This window comes from Pleurodeles waltl, chromosome 8 (assembly GCF_031143425.1).
Source record: "Pleurodeles waltl isolate 20211129_DDA chromosome 8, aPleWal1.hap1.20221129, whole genome shotgun sequence".
Classification (NCBI taxonomy): domain Eukaryota; kingdom Metazoa; phylum Chordata; class Amphibia; order Caudata; family Salamandridae; genus Pleurodeles; species Pleurodeles waltl.
In genome coordinates this window covers 514934313-514952260 of record NC_090447.1, presented here as the reverse complement: position 1 = coordinate 514952260, position 17948 = coordinate 514934313, and the positions used below count along the sequence as shown (strand labels likewise).

The 17948-nt window shown below is 43.9% G+C and overlaps 1 protein-coding gene across 4 annotated transcripts in view; it reads left to right on the top strand.

Annotated features, from left to right (window-relative positions):
- The window catches only part of LOC138250087 (zinc finger protein 664-like), a 190742-nt gene that overhangs the window by 111121 nt on the left and 61673 nt on the right, over positions 1–17948 (top strand). For all 4 annotated transcript variants that reach the window (XM_069204495.1, XM_069204498.1, XM_069204494.1 and 1 more), the window contains one exon: positions 925–1008. In XM_069204495.1, coding sequence (XP_069060596.1) covers positions 925–1008 — 84 coding nt within the window. The remainder of the gene's footprint in view (positions 1–924; positions 1009–17948) is intronic.

Below are 17948 nucleotides of genomic sequence, written 5' to 3'. Positions count from 1 at the left end.
AATGTCGGTAAAGAAAATAGGTATGTTAAAAACCACAAGAACAGGACATTAGGGTGTTTTGTGGTATTTGGGCACAAGGACACAAGCCGGGGGAAGGGACAGAAAGAAACGGATGAAAAGGTGCACACACACACCAGAGGATAAACTTAGTGACCAGGGAATAGGGTGAAAAGAACAGGAGGGGTAATAGGAAAATTTGCCACCAACACACTAACAGCTGCCACCTGGCCCCTCCCCCAATCCTCTACATTCCACCCGCCCCTCCCCTCAGCTATACCCCCTTTTGACCCACACGTCTGCAAATGAAATTGGGCAAAAACAAACACCAAACAGTGATTTTCACCAGGAAGGCTATTCACCACGTTGAGTTTGTCAACCTGGTGAAATCTGTTCCTAATCTAAAATACAAGGAAACCTGACAGAAAGTGGGTGTTGGAGGTTGTGCCATCAGGTTTAATTTTTTCGAATTCACACACACAGCTCTCTCCGTAGACAATTTAATTCCCCCCCACATTGCAACTTACAGTCTTGCTTTACTGGCATTCAGCAGTTATTCAGCACTTTTCTATATAGTTGTGTTTATTTATTTCCAGCTGTATACACAAGTAGAAAGGCAATGTGATTGAGTTGGATTTTGCAAGATTTTCAGCAAATTAAAATTGTGGTAGCCAATGTTGCAGGGCTGTTACTTGCGCTGAAAAGCAAATGTTTATATGTCAAACAATGATAATGGGTGACCAGATGCATTTCGAGTGCATGCATTTATCAGCTATAACCAGTTGATGCTTCTTGTAGGAGGTCTGTGAAACTATTGTTTGCATATTCCAAACTAACTCTCAAAATGTAGAAATGATTTAACATGAACACTTTTTTAATCACTATTGTGGGCAGCATGCATATATGAAAATGTCTTTTTAACTGCAGATTGTCGGCTTCTGAAACCTGATATTCTAAAGATGATTAACAAAGGAGAAGATCCCTATCTAAGAAGTGGAAACTCCTCAGTTAGTGAGTACAATACTGGTACTTCTCTCAGTACACATGGGACTATGTTACAAAGTTGAGGGATTCGGAGGTATTGCGATTGACACGTTCTAGTGAAATAAAGCTTGTGAAATTTTGAAAACTGCTGGACTTCACAACCCTTTACTCTGAATTGTGTTTAATACTTTTTGTGTGCGATGGAGCGATCTGATTGGCTGAGGGGTCTTGCTCCTGCAAGTCCTGTGGGAAATCACGCTCTGATTGGCTGGCCGCAACATGAACAGAAATGCGTTGGCCACTATTACAGTACATGGGGACTCAGTCCCCATATCCTTAAAATTCTAATAAATAAGGTGTAAGCGGGTAGGGTAGAGGTACCCTGACCGTCTGAACCTTGGAGGTGGGGGCAATTTAGAAAATATGTGTTTTTGGGTTCCTGCAATGCAGCACCACCCACTTAAACCCACTAGAGTCCTTCGGGTACTGTGGTCATCCCTGGCTCCTGTGATAGTCCGAAGACTTGGAAAACCATCAAGATGGCGGTCACGTAATTCGGCCGCGCAACATCTGCTTCGGCCGGAAACCTCCAGTGCGGTGGAAACCTTTCTGCGAGCCGGAGACTCGCTTATCGGTGGTGCCCTCGCGCGCCCTCCCGTCGGATACAATGTAGTGCTTTCAGCTTCGCTTTCTGGCGGTGGCACTGGACACGGTGCTGTTGAAATAATTGTGGGTACTGTTGCTAACATAAAAAGATTACATGCTACCTCGCTTAGCGGCGGCGTCCTCGCGAGTCCTCCCGCCGGATATAATGTAGCGGCTTTGGCTTCGCTTCAGACAGTGGCACTGGATACTTTATACACGGCAGCTTGCTGCTGTTGAAATAATTGTGGATACTGTTGTTAACATAAAAGGATTACACGCTACTTTTGTGAGAAGTGCTCTAGCTTGCTTTGCTCTTGATCTGTTCCTGGTCTTGCTTGAGGGAAGAAAAAAAAGCGTGGATATTGCTGACGGGGTCAAAAGGATTTTACATCGCCTCCGTGGAATGCGGTCTGGTTCGCTCCTGCCTGAGGGCAACGTCTGGTTTGTGCTCCCGGACGCCAATTGGGGACAACTTCAGACGTGGATTCAGAAAACGGTTAGAGTTTCTTTTCTTTATTATAGACGCTGGGCATTTGGTATATACCACAATAACGCAGCTGTGTTTCAGAAAGCAAAGAGAGTAAAAATGCCGCCAAAGGGGGCGAAGAATGCGATTTTGTCTGGACGGGGTACACCGGTAAGGGTTAGTTTGTCAACTCAGCAGGGGGGGACAATGGATACAAAACAAGGCTTGGGGGAGAAGATTGTTTCTAAAACTAAGAATGCCTCGCTAGACAGGTTTTTTGAGAGAGGGAAGGACATACTGGCGGGGGTACAGATACCCCCTCCGCTGCTGTGGTGGCTGGTCAACTAGCAACCGTTGAGATGGCAGCTGCGGAAGGACCCCCCCCCACAGGAAGATGGGGGGAGGCAGAGTGATGTTGTAGATGTGGCAGCCTTAGAAAAACAAGCTATTGGAAGTCAGGCGGAACAGAGGAAGAGCTTTCAAGGTGATATGTTACTGCCACAGGTAGATGAGGGAAGTCAACAACAGTCACAACAAGAACTTCTAAGCAGTAACGGAGATTCGTCACATCTTGCCGGAATAAGTCTGTTAAAACAGGGGCCTATGATGTTACGGGATAACGAGACAATGCAAGGGGATACGTTTTTTTCATTATCGGATCATTCAAGTTGGTCAAGTAATGAGCAGCTGGACTTAGAGGCGGATAAGACTTCTTCAGAGCTTGATTCTGAGGTGTCCTCCTTGGCACTGGGGAGGGAATCGCATGAAAGCAGCAAGAATGCCACGGTTAGGAAAAAACAGTGGAAGAGGAGCGAGCAAGCAGGACCTAACAAGCACTCTATTAACTCACTGGACACTAAGGGTCTTCAGGGTCTGCAGTGGGAGTATTCTAAGGATGATTTAACTCTATATGACAATGTTGAAAAACAGCCTAATCCTGTGTCACTGGAAACCATATATCAAAGTATTATGGAACATTGAGAAGAATCTAAATCTGAGCGCCGTAGGACTCAATTGGCTTGCCGCAAGATGCAAATCCAAATTTGTCGGGTGGCGAAGACATGTTCGGAGTTCACTACACGGATGGAAGAAGTGGAGACCCGTATTTCGCATCTGGAGGATGAGGCCGGATCTCATCAAGTGACTCGAGAAGCTATGGAGAAACAACTGGAGGACACTCAGTGGAAATTGACAGACTTAGAGGACAGACTAAGGAGGAATAATTTGCGTGTACTGGGTGTGCCAGAGGGACTTGAAGGATCAGATACACATAGCTTTATGGTCGCACTTTTTAAGGAGGCCTTTCCGGATTTGCACCAGTGGGATTGGGATAGAGAGATTCAAAGAGCCCACCGATTTTCCTTTAGCAAAGTAGGTTTAAACTCAGAAGGAGGAAGTGGTAGACCCAGAGCGATATTAATCTCTTTGCTTAATTATCAGGCAAGACAGGCCATATATGATCGAGCTCAACCCAATTCTAGAAGTAAGGCTAAGGGATGCAAGTTTTTTGTGAGACCAGATTTCTGCCATAGTACCGTTGATAAAAGGTGGAGGCTCCGTCAGTTAATTCAGCCACTCCAAAATAAGGGGGCACAGGCATTTTTATTAAATCCAGCTAAATTGAAAGTAGTAATGGATAACAGGACCCAGTACTTTACGTCAGAAGTGAAAGCAAGAGCTTTTATGGGTGGACTCAGTGGTCCGGTTTCCCAAAGTAGAGTTCTTTGACTAAGGTAGAGGGTGGGGAAAGTAGAAAGGGTAAGGAGCTGAGTGTTGAGAAGATGTGGTGGTGGTAAATAACCCTTTAGTGCTCCTCCCTTAGGGTTAATTACCCCTTTGTAAGATTCAGACAAAATAGTATTCAGATAGAGAGAGATAGAGATAAAGAAAGGGAGAAAAGAGAGAAAAGGTCTAAAAAAAAGAAAAAAAATAGGCACTGGTTGGGATGGCCGGAGCGGGTGTTCTACCATCATTAGGGATAGGAAGATCCCATACTTTCCATAAACTGGGTGTAAGGATAAGGTTAGGAGTATGGGGGGGTGTAGGGGGGTGTAGTTGGTAGTAGGGTTGGGTGGCAAGGGGTGGGAGGGTGGGAGAGGGGTGGTGGGGAGCGGGGAAGTGCTAATATAGGTAGGAATGTTCAGAATAAGTTAATGAAGACATGTCGGAGGAAGAAGATTTATATGGCTCAATGTCAACAAGTAGGTTTATTTAGAGGAAGAAGCAGTGATATGAGATTGGTACAACAAGCTGAGCGATATGACAAATAGATTAAGGATATGTACGCTGAATATTTGTGGTCTTAATAGCCCCCAAAAAAGGAAAAGAGTGGCAGCTGGGCTTAAACTAATTAAATCAGATTTATACTGTTTACAAGAAACACATATTGCATGGAGTAAGCGAGAGCTCATTCGAGAGCTTGGGTTAACACCTCTGGTTTGCACCCGGCAGGAGCTGTCGACACGTGGGGTGGCGATATTTGCTAGAAAGAGCAATGTTCATATTTTTCGATCTCGAACAAGTAACGATGGGCGTTGGGCTCTCGCAGAGTTATCTGTGAATACATTTAAATTTACTCTTTGTACTATATATGGATCAGTCTTTGACGAGGCTGAGCCTCTGGATACATTGAATGTAGAACTAGCCGGATGGCCCTTACCAATAATTGCTTGTGGAGATTTAAATCTTCACTTAGAGGTAGGTAGTAATAGTATGGGTGCTCAGAGCCTATATCAGGGCCGAAAGCCCAAAGTATTGAAAGCTTTAAGGAGGTTAGTTATGGAACATGGGTTGATGGATGTTTGGGAAAATATTAAAACTTCAAATCCAGGGTATACCTACTACTCTTTCCCACACGCTAAATTAGTAAGATTGGATTACTTTCTTATATCACAAAATTTAATTAGAGGGGCTGAAATAGAATGCAAGCCCAGATTTTTATCAGATCATAATCCGTTAATTCTGTCTATAGTAGCAAGGGGGCCATCTAGTTCACGGGGTGCGTGGACATTTGACAGGAAATTGTTGGTTGACCCAGGATATATATCTTATATGAGAGTGTGGATTCATAAATTTTTTGACATTAATAGGAATACGGCAGATCCGGGGATGGTATGGGACTCATTTAAAGCTGCGGTAAGGGGTGAAACCCTTAGTTATAGTTTGGGAGTACAGAAAGCTAGGGGCAAGGAAATTGCAGAGCTTCAAGAAAGATTAATAACAAAAGAAAGGGAATTAGCCCTTAAAATTGCTAGCAAAGAAGAAGTTACTCTCACCCAGACCCAGACGACGATTCTTAAGGCTAAAATAAATGCTTTTTTGAACAAAACAGTTGCAGCTGGTTATCAAAGTCGTCGATCGGAACACTATGAATATGGTGAAACAACAGGAAAAGTCCTAGCTAGGCGGGTTAGACAAAAGGCTGTTAAGCAGAATATTTTGAATATAATCAATAGTAACGGGCAGAAACATGCAGAGGTAGAAGGAATTCTAGAGGTCTTTAAGGGCTACTATCAGGATTTATATAGAGAGGATATAATGTACTCTGAACAGTTGCAAAAAGAGGCCAGCGGATTCTTGGGGGAATTAAAAGGTACCAGGCTCTCTCCTGAGGAACAAAGTATATTAGATGCACCAATTCAGATTGAAGAGATAATTGCGGCAGTGAGCTCCCTGGCAACAGGGAAAGCCGCTGGGCCGGATGCTATACCACTTGAATTCTACAAGTTTTTTTTAGCAGATATAAAAAAGGACATGCATAGTATTTTCTGTATAGCGCAGACAGGCCATGCGCCCCCAACGTGGGAATGTGCAAGTATTATAGTGTTAAAAAAAAAGGATAAACCAGCAGAGCTTTCCAGTTCGTATAGACCTATTTCCTTGTTGAATGTAGACGGAAAGATTTATGCCAAGGTTCTGGCTAGTAGACTGGCAAATGTAATAGTCAGTCTGGTAAGGAAACAACAACATGGATTTATTCCTGGCAGAGATACAATTGATCATATAAGAAGAATAATATCCATGTTTGATCTTGCAGAATTGCATCAAACAACTCTAGGACTATTACTTTTAGATGCCGAGAAGGCATTTCATCGTGTATCATGGAAGTTTTTATGGGACACTATGCGTTGGAAGGGCATAGGGAGTGGGTATATTACAGCCATAAAAGCCTTATATGCAGCCCCAAAAGCTAGAATATACATTGCAGGTTTGGAATCAGGTATTATTTCAATTTCAAGGGGGACTAGACAGGGATGTCCCTGCTCCCCCTTGCTCTTTGCTTTATACCTTGATTCTTTCTTGATGAGATTAGAAGAATGCCAAAATATTAACCCTCTATTATATCATGGAGAAACATATAAGGTGTTTGCGTATGCTGATGATGTAGCTATAGTGACAAGCAACCCGGGAGGAAGCTATTAAGGCAGTAGAAATAGAGGCAAGAGAGTTTGGAAGATACTCTGGTTATAAGTTGAATTCTGATAAGACACAGATAGTATGTTGTGAGCATGTTTCGCTAACAGACAAGCGCCTGGTATCGGAAGCGGTGTATTTGGGGGTTAAAATTACTCCTGTGGTTAATCGTCTGGTGGAAATTAACTTCATTCCACTGTTAAATAGAATAAAGAAGGATTTAGATAGAATGCATAATTTGCACTTATCATTAGAGGGTCGCTGCAATGTACTGAAAATGTTGGTTCTTCCGAAAATGTTATACTTATTTCGGGCTATTCCCCTTGAGGTTACCAAAAAGTGGCTTAAGAGATTGGAAAAAATGGGGAATAACTTCTTATGGGGATATGCTAAAACGAGAAGGGCAATGAAGTACATGACACTTCCCAAGGACCGAGGTGGTTGGTCAGTCCCTAATTTCACACTGTACTATTATGCTTGTTGTCTTCAACATATGGATGAACTTATAAGGGGAAGTTCCAGTGGAGATGTAGAAGTAAAGCAAACTCCTATCTATGTTATGATGGTGGGTGGGGAGGCAAGCGGATGGTTATCGAAATTTGAGGACCCAAGCTATTTAAAAAAAGTAAGATTTAAGCCTTTCTTAGCCGCCTTCAAAGTGTGGGCTCAGATAAAACAGAGTATGGGACTGGGAAAGATTACGGCTTACACACCAATGAATTTCTCGGCTATTCCAAATTATATCTTTAGGGATCCCATACTAGCGATTTGGCGTTCCAGGGGAATAATCTAAGTTGGAGATTTGTATTGCAAATCCAGATGTAAATCTTCTATGGAGTTGCAGTCCCAATACGGTTTACCTAGGACCCATTTTTTTAAGTTTTTGCAAATACGAAATTTTCTTCATTCTCAGAAGTCTGACAGGTCAGGGATTGTTGGAGATTCCAGTAGTTGAGGCTGTTAAAAGTGGTGCCAAGATTGGCAAGTTATATACTTTACTAATTGAGTTACAATCAGATGATATGGTACATCAGAATGAGCGATGGACTGTACGGTTCGGGTTGGCTGGGGAATGGATGGACCAATCTTTAGTTATGGCTGATACAACACTTCTCTCAGCTAATCTGAAAACCCAACATTACAAGACACTGATGGACCTATATTACACTCCTGCAAAGTTGAAAAAGTGAGGGAAATCCTCTGGAATTTGTACTCGTTGTGGGGAAGCTGAAGCTGAGATAACGCATATGTTTTTTGCATGCTCAAAGTTACGGGGAATTCTGAACGAGATAGAGGTATTCCTCAGGAAGATTACGGGTTGCAATGTTCAGGTAACTGTTATGTTAGTAGTACTGGGGGTTATGGACTCATCTGAAAGTATGGAGCCCGCACTGTATAAAATAAGGCGATTTTTATTTTTAACAATGGCAATATATCGTCTTTGTATTGCTACAGATTGGATCAAAAAAGAACCCTCCACGTTTGAGGGATGGCGCTCTAGATTACTTGCCATCTATAATATTGAATTAAGTCTTTATAAACTAAAGGGTCATAAGAAGAGGCATGGGGGGAACGAATATGGGCACCATTGACTAGATGGTTGGAAAATCAAGATATATTGTAAAAGATGTTAACTGTTTTGATATGTGATGTATTCAACTGTCTTCTTCCAGGCCCTCTTTGTTTCTTTTTTTTTTGTTTCTTCATGGATATATTATGTCTTCTTTTTCTTTGTATAGTCCTCCCTCTCTGACATATTAAAAAAAAAAATTTTAAATAAAAAAAACATTTATTTTCTTACAAAAAAGGGAATTTGGAGTGTCTGTGGTGGGTTTTCTGCATATGGGCGGTTGGTCCTGCGGCTAACCCGTAGAGTGTGGCTGCTCACCAAAGGCCATGCGCGGCTGGGGATTGGCATAGTTAGATATGGTAATAAAATATTACTTTTGAATTTTTCTGTGAATTTCATTTTTTTTTTTTTAAACAAAGGTTAAAGCAATAACACTTGAAAATGTCACTTTAAACATAACATTTTAAACAAAGAAAAAAACGGAATTACACCTGTTATAGTTAACTGAAGTAATTATAACTTGCACCCTAGCCATGCACAGTGATGTAATCAATTGTCATGTCAGATGTTGTCAGTGATCTTAGCAATGATGCCATAGAACATATAAGTGATGTAATATGTGAGCTTAATAGCAGTACATATTTTTTTTCAGTAAATATAGATAGAGATGTTCTGTGGCATGTGTAGCTTCAGACACACATGCTTTGCAAGTGCGCCATCTAGTGTTGGGCTCGGACTGTTACAAGTTGTTTTTCTTCTAAGAAGGTTTTCGAGCCATGAGCTTAAGTCTCGATGATAGTGCGCCTGGGCATCGAGTCCTTTGTTAGATTGTTTCCTTTCCGCTATCGGGTTTCGGACAAGTTTCCTCTCGCTCCGGTAGATCTCTGTCCGATACAGTCTGAACTTTGCTCTTCTTTTCTTTAAATGTCAATATAGTTCTCGATCGGGTTTTTAACAATATTACATTCAATCTGATTGTAATTGTCGGGGTCGATTACAAGCCCCCTCAGGGGTGACCTCGCCCTTCTTGGGCCTACTTTGACACTTGGTAGACGAACAATGTTAAGCTGATGGAACAGATTCCGTTTTACTTTTACCCTCGGTGTCACAACAAGTTTCCATACACCGATCAGCACTTGGTGTGCAATCTCTGTCTCCGGATCACAGAGAAGAGAACTGTGATGCTTGTCGATCCTTTTGTTCGAAGAAGGCTCTTAGGGATCGAAGAGCATGTCGGTTGGAGATGGCGACCAAGTCGTCAGAACAAATGCTCGACATCATCGGAGAAGAACACGCACAAGAGGAATCGGCACATCACGCAACCGTTTCCATTGGAGACTGTGATTCGGATTGAGATTCCGATGTTGACAGCCAATCCATCCCATCAGCACAGTACGTGAGTACATCAGCCCCTTCCCATCACCCAAAGACAACCAAAAAGACTTCAGCACTGGTCTTGGGTCCCCCCACTGCTTGCCAGCCATGGTCGGATCTGAAAAATACAATCGGATAACAACACTCCGGTTGGGATCAAGCCAAAAACCAGAGACTTCCACTTCCAAACCCAAAAAAATGAACACTTTTAGAGCCGACATTTTCAGACCGATTCAAACATTCGGTATCCAGGCTTTCGGAGCTGAAACCCTTGGCTGGAAAATATGCTCCAGTTACTGAGGAGTCTTCTGAAATAAGGCCCATATTTGAAGTAATGGACACTAAACAGCGAAAAATCCTTCACCACCACATTTTCCTTTACTTCCTGCTTCTATACCACCAGATACTCCACCACCACCACCTTCACCTACTCAATTTTCTCTACAATCCCCTATTTCAACACATGGTGATGATTTATATGGCACTCAACAGGATATAGATCCATGGGACCTATATGATACAGATCCCATACTTCCTAATGATCCTGATTGATACCATCACCCCCTGAAGATACCACTGCTTACAATCAGGTTGTAGCTAGGGCAGCTGGTGTATCATAAGGTACAATTACATACAGATCCCATTGAGGATGTTTTTTTTATTTGATACCCTAACATCTACTAATAAGGAGGATCAGTGTCTCCCTCTGCCCCCAGGCGTGCTTAAACATGCAGAAGACATTTTCAGGGAACTGGTAAATCTAGAATTATTACACCAAGGGTGGATAAAAAGTATAAACCTGCACCCTCTGATCCGGTTTGATATCAAACTTCTCAGCACAATAAACCCACACTGATGACAGTGTGGGATTTATTGAAAAATGCACACAGAGGGCATCTTAGAGATACCCCGCTGTATGTTAGCCAAACTGCTAGTGTAGGACTGACTGGTCTGTGGCAGCCTGCCACTTTCAGACAAGTTTCTGACCACATGGGGTGAGTGCATTTGTGCACTCTGTGGTCAGAAATAAAGCTTGCCCTGGGTGGAGATGCTTCACACCTCCCCTCTACAGGAACAGTAACACCTGGCGGTGAGCCTCGAAGACTCAAGCCTCGGATTACAGTGCCCCAGGGCACTCCACCTAGTGGAGTTGCCCACCTCCCAGACAAAGCCCCACTTTTGGTAGCAAGTCCGGCGGGAAAATTAGGGAAAACAGGTAGGAGTGACCACCCCTAAGGTGTCTAGAGCTGAGGTGACCCCCTCCCTACAGAATCCTCTATCTTGGGTTGGAGAACAGGGACCAATAGCATTAGGTTTGTGCCCCTCTCCCCAAAGGAGTGAGCACAAGGAGGGTGTACCCACCCTCAAGGACACTAGCCATTGGCTACTGCCCTCTGACCCCTAAAACGCCCCTAAATCTAGGATTTAAGGGTCTCCCTGAACCCAGCTCACCAGATTCCTGCGCGATCCAAAAAGAAGAAGAAGGACTGCTTAGGTGAAACCACCAGCAGAGAAGAAGGAAGATGACAACTGCTTTGGCCCCAGCCCTACCGGCCTGTCTCCTGCTTCAAAAACCTTCACAAGGACAGCGACGCATCCAGTGCGACCTCTGACAAGCTCCAGAGGACTGCCCTGCACCAAAAAAGTACCAAGAACTCCTTGGACAGCAGCCCTGTCCAAGAAGAAACCAACAACCAAAGACTCCCATTTCACTCCGAATGTGTGAGTCCTAACCACTCTGCACCCGATGGCCACGGACCGTGCCCAGGTGGTCCAAACAGCTAGAGAGGATCCCCAGGCGATTCCGAGCAAGTGCCCACCTTAGGTTGACCTCTCCACGACAAGGCCTGCAGAGGGAATCCCGAGGACCCCCCTGACCGCAAAGCTCCGGACGAAGATATCCGACGCCACTGCACCTGCAGCCCCCAGGCCTTGGAGAAACTGACGCCTGGCACAGCCACATTCAGCAGGCAGCCCTCCTCCCTGTCCAACCGGCGGTGTGCCCGAGACACCTCCCTAGACCTCGCCTGCAGCCTCTGAGTGACCCCTGGGGTCCCCTCATAGACCAGTGATGGAAACCCGATGTCCTGTTTGCACCCTGCACGTGGCCACCCCTGTGCCGCTGAGGTTGTGGGTTTGGTGCCTACCTATGGCCCCTTCAGTGCTCCTCTAATGCCCCCTGGTCTGCCTTCAGAGCCGCAGCTACTTACCTGCAGGCAGACCTGATTCTGAGTACCCCTGTCTCCATAGGAGCCCACGTTAAAATTGCTCATCTTTGACCTCTGCACCCGGCTGGCCCCATGTTGCTGGTGGTGGGTGTTTGGGGTTAACTTGAACCCCAACCTGTGGACTTCCTAAAACCCAGAGACTAAAACTGTAAGTGTTGTATACTTACCTGCAAATTGAACTAACATTTCATCCCCCAGGAACTGTTTCTGAAAATTGTACTGTGTCCATTTTTAAAACAGATAATTGCAAATATTACAAAAACTGTATAACTTATCGATTTCAAAGTACTGTTAATACATGTGTGAACTACAAATCTATTGAAGTACGTAACCTGCAACTTGAATCTTGTGGGTCTAAAAATAAACTAAGAAAATATATTTTTGCTATGTAAAAACCATTGATCTGGAGTTAAGTCGTTGAGTGTGGGCTTCTTCTATTGTCTGTGTGTGTACAACAAATGCTTTGCACTACCCTCTGATAAGCCTAACTGCTCGACCACACTACCACAAAAGAGAGCATTAGTATTATCTACTTTAGCCTCTGTTAAGCCTCTGGGGGACCCGTGGACTCTGTGCACATTATATCTTACTTTGATATAGTATATACAGAGCCAGCTTCCTACATGGTGTCATTATTAGAAGGCATGCATGGTTAAGGACTCCAAGGTTTAAACCACAAAAACAACAGGCAGTGTTGAATATGCCCTTTGATAAGCAGCACCTATTTGGGCCAGAGGTTGATACTACAATAGAAAAGCTGAAAAAGGACTCTGATATAGCTAAAGCTATGGGTGTCCTTTACACTACATCTACTCAGGCCGCAGTTTAGGGGTAGTTTCAAACCCTCAACCTGAGAGCCATCCACATCCCAACACAAACAAGGGACACATTTTTACAACAGAGGCTCCTTTAGAGGCCCTTACAGAGGGAATAATTATAGAGGGAAAGATAAATCAACTGCCCCAAGAGGTTCTTCCACCCCAACCAAACAGTGACTTTTTACAGATCCCCACACAGCATACATCTCCGGTGGGAGAAAGACTGGAAAATGTTTACCCACAATGACATAACATTACTAAAGATCAATGGGTTCTATCAATTATACGGCATAGTTATTGCCTAGAACTTATCTCTCTCTACTCCACATAACATTCCCCCTTGCTCGCACAAACTTACGCTGGAACGTCTCAATTTATTAAAACAGGAGTTACAGTCACTACTACTCAAAGGTGCCATAAAGATGGTACCTATATCCCAAAAAGGGTCGGGAGTGTATTCACTATACTTCCTCATACCAAAGAAAAATGGTACTCTCAGATTAATCTTGGATCTGAGATCCCTCAATCAGTACATTCTGTCAGTACACTTTCACATGGTCATGCTACAAGACATCATTCCCCTGCTACTGAAACAAGATTACATGACAGCATTAGATCTAAAAGATGCCTATTTCCACATTCCCATACATCCAGCACATCGGAAATTTCTAAGATTTGTTATAGCAGGGAAGCACTACCAATTCAAAGTACTACCCTTCGGAGTAACAACAGCCTCAAGGGAATTCACCAAATGCCTGGCAGTGGTTGCAGCGTTCCTCAGAAGACAAACACATACACGTCTTTCTGTATCTGGATGACTGGCTCATAGAAGCCAGAACAATTCAAACCTGTCGGCAACATACACAGTATACAGTGGACACCCTACACAACCTAGGGTTCACATTCAATTACCAAAATCTCACCTGCAGTCAGCCCAAATACAACTGTATCTAGGAGAAATTCTGAACACTCAATGAGCATTAGCATACTCAAACCCAGTGAGAATTCAAGCTTTTCACAATCTCATATCTGAACTGCAATACAACCACACTTACACAGTGAAGTTGATCATGAAACTATTGGGAATGATGGCATCATGCATAGCAATAGTACCCAGTGCATGCCTACACGTGAGACCATTACAGCAGTGTATTTTGCAACAATGGTCTCAGGCACAGGATCACATTCAGGATCTAGTGTTGTTGGACCGCCAGACTTATCACTCTAAAATGGTGGAATCACACCAACTTATTAAAAGGACGGTTCTTTCAGGACCCTCTGCCACAGACCATAATCACAACAGATGCATCAATGATAGGTTGGGGAACCCATCTCAACAACCATACTATACAAGGGGAATGGGACTCAATTCAGCAAACCTATCACAGAAGCCATTTGGAATTACTAGCAGTGAAAAGCACTCACAGCTTTTCAAACTCAAATCACACACAAGACAGTGTTAATAAGGACAGGCAACATGACCACAATGTATTATCTGCAAAAACGGGGATACACTCAATCAATCAATCAATAATCTTTATTCGGTATGAGATAATCAACCATACAGACACATGAATAATTCATATACAAATACATAAATAACACCTAGGGACCATCCACCAATATTGAAATACCTTAAAAATTCATTAAAAAGAAAATAAGACCGTCAATTTAAAAATATAAAAACTTTTTTTTTTCTTTTCTTTTTTTTTTTTAAATACTCTAGTTCATTCCGCCAGGAAATGGCACCCTTCAGAAAGGACCCCAGCCCAAGCCACACCAATGCCTCCAATGCCATACAAAGCCACATAAAAGCTGGGCGAAATTTCACAAAACCCTTCGACCTCAACAGGGGGAGAAAAAAACGATGCCTAAAAGGTGCATAAAAGTCACAAAACAGAGTAAAATGGACTAAAGACTGCACAGACACACCATTGCAGGGACAAAGACTAATTCATTTTTCATCATACTGACCCAGCGGAAAACATAAGCTGCTCCTTACTATCCCCAGGCGGAAACGCGTAATGAGGCACCTTTCCCTCACATTCCTTATCTCTACGAGATAGGGCTCAGGGCCCACCCCCATCTTTATCATAGCAAACTCCCTTACCGATTTTTTCATTAGGGCTTCCTCCTCTCTTTTGGCCCCCAGGATTCTCAAAAAGTTAGCCTTAGCCCAATGTTTATCGCAGCTGGTCAAACCCTCCGGAGCCTCAAACATATTCGGGCGCCCCAGGAGATAAGCCACCTTTCTTATATACATCAACCAGGGGATATCCTTTACCCGATCACAGGCCAGGCAATCCCGCATGATCTCTCTGTTAAATGAGGCACATTCATTAGACCAAATAGAGATCCATAGCAGAAGTGGAGCAAGCTGGATGGTGTCTTGTACAGACTCCAGAGCTAACTCGGTATGTAGGCAGAACCCAGAAGTATTCTGGCCAACTCCCAGTAACCTTCTACAAAAACTATTTTCCTCAACTACAGGGGCCCTAATATCCACATAACCCCAAAGAGCAGCACTATACAGGAGAACTGGAAAGCACTGGCGCCTATAGACTTTAAGGAGGGGTTTGATGGGTTTGTATCCCACCCTTGCAGCAAAGTTAAAAGTGGCACCAACTGAAGCATTAAAAAGAGCCCCTTGTCTAGAAATGCCTGGTTTCGAGGAACCTTTATCATCAAAAACAACCCCCAAATAGGGGAAATCCTGCACCTTAGTGATTACTTGTCCTTTAACCATCAGCATCCCCACCCTACTGAGAGGCTTCCCAAGGACCATAAAATGTGATTTTTTAAAATTAATCTCTAAGTCAAGTGCTGTCATAAAGGAATCATAGGCTCTGACTGCGTCACGTAGACCGTTCATGGTACGTACCATAATCACTGCATCATCAAGCAGGGACACTTTTACCGTTAACTTTTTGGGCATCTCTGCAATGCTCCGCTAAAAAGTCAAACAATCCGTTGGTACACAACAGGAAAAGAGTAGGATCCAGGACACATCCCCGGCACACCTCCCCTCCCCCATTTAGCTCAGAGGTATCCGAGCATTCCCCACTGATCCCTACCCTTACATTTGCATTCGTACCTGATTGAAGGTACCGTAGCAACTCCACAATGTGGGGATCCATGCCTAGCTGATTAAGCCTCTCCCAGAGCCTGGCCCAATTTACCTTATCAAAGGCACAGCTGAGGTCCATGAAGACAAGATATAAGGTCTCTTTCCTGGCTAAGGTATATTTTCCAATCAACATAAGCAAAATTAGGCACTGTTCCTGAGTGCCAAGCCCTTCCCTGAAACTATACTGTGCCCGGCACAAAATTTAACTTTCAGCCATCCAGGCCTCAATGCGCCTAAGGATAATCCGGCCCAAGATTTTAGCGGAGGAATCCAAGAGGGAAATTGGACAATAGGATTTAGGATTATTTCGGTCCCCCTTTTTGAAAACAGGAATAATGCAGGCCACTCTCCAACAGGCAGGGATTCCCACAGTAACCGCTGCATTAAGAACATTTAACAGAATAGGCACCCATAGCTGGGGACAAGATTTATAGAGATCCATGGGGATTAAGTCCGGGCCCGGAGATTTATTACCAGTACTATCACATAGTGCTTCCCTAACCTCGTGGACTGTGAACCTAATGGCTAAATTGGGAGGAGCATCAAGTTGACTGTCTCTGTTGTCTCTTAGGGGGTTCCCCTAAAAGATTTTTAAAAAATGATTCACCCAATCATCCGAAGCTATATTACAACCTAGGCTCTCTGAGGTTTCAGTTTCACGGAGACCCCTGTTTACCATCTTCCAAAACATGGCAGGGCTCTTCAGCTCAACTGCACGTTCCAATTTGCTCCAGGCAATTTCCTTGAGTTTGAGTTTTCTTGCCCGTAGGACATTTTTATACTTAACCCTCGCATCACTAAAAAAAGACCCTGTCTCTGGGGTGGATTTAAAGAGCCCTCCTCAAGGTTTTCTTCGCATCATAGCAGTCTTTGCTAAACCAACCACCCGCATGCTTACCAAGAGGCTCAGCAGCCAAAGACAGGCAGTCCTTAATAGCTACATTAACTCTCAGCATTTCATTTCGTCCATTACTTCTTTGGATCAGTGGTCTCTATTAGGAGAGTGTCTGTGAGCAAATTTAGATTTCCCCCCACCACCCTTTCTACTACTTGCTAGAAATTTACTTGTTTCCACCCCACTCTCCTGCCCTGGTCTTTTATGTTCACCAGCGCAGGCCCACCCCGTCTTGGTTTACATAGGGTCTCTATAATATTAAAAAGAACTACCAGGGGGTTGTGATCACTGAGATGGTTCTCCAGCACTTCTCCTCCTATCAGCAAGTCTTTCAGAGGAGGAGACACAAAAATATAATGAATGGTAGAACCAACTCCTCTGCCCACAAAAGTAGGGGGCTGCTCGGAGCCTACCATATTAAGGTCACGAATAATCACAAGGCCCATATTCCTTACACCCTGAATCAGGACCAAGCCCTTGGCATCCAAAGCCCCCTCAGCTAAGTAGTCCTCACTTTCACACTCAAAGGGGTTAAGCACTGTGCTAAGACATCTGATCTTAGCATTGAAATCTCCTGCCACAACAGCGCAAAATTCCATCCCCACCTCCTCCATTCTACCCTTCAATACCTGCAGGACAGAGAAAAGGGCCTTCATTTGATATCCCATATCCCAGACAGCATTGTAAAAATTAACCAAGAGAACATTTGAGCTGTCGGGGAAAAAAAAAAAAACAATCAATATGCCCTGATGGTTGCAGTTTATTTGGAATGCTCTCACTAATTTAGAAAATCTAATCAGGGTAACCAAACCACCTTTGGGGCAGCCTCCACAGGACTGGACAGCCGGGACCGCAAACCCATGGTAGCCGTCTCAGGCTGCCTGCCATCCGACCAAGTTTCTTGTAGCATGACCAAATCATAATAAGCCAGACACCTGACCCATGCCCTATCTGAGAGTTTAGAATCATAACCTGCAATATTCCATGAGATGAGACGGCATTTAGTATATTTCCTACCCTATATCACCCTAGACATATCAGCATTATGGGGGGCTACCCTGCTCGCTATGGGACTTTTTTCATGGTGTCAGTCCACCCCTTCCTAATCCGGATTTCTGATAGAATACAAACTTCTACTAGCTGACTGACGGGCACTCCGGTCTACATGGGAAATCCTACCCAACCCAGATAGAGGCTCAACACCTTGCCGCAAATGCTTATAAAAATAGCACAGGGGAACCATACCAATCTCCCCCTCTCTCAGGGAGACCATGCTTTGTGTAGAAAAAAGGCGCTGAGCCAGGCCGGGATAGCGGCAGTTTATAATAATGCAATCCCCAACACCCTCTTTTTCTTGGGGTCCCACCCAGTCAACTCTTCTGACAAACAGAATGTCTCTGAGCTCCTTACAAGCAAAGTCACAGTTCATAC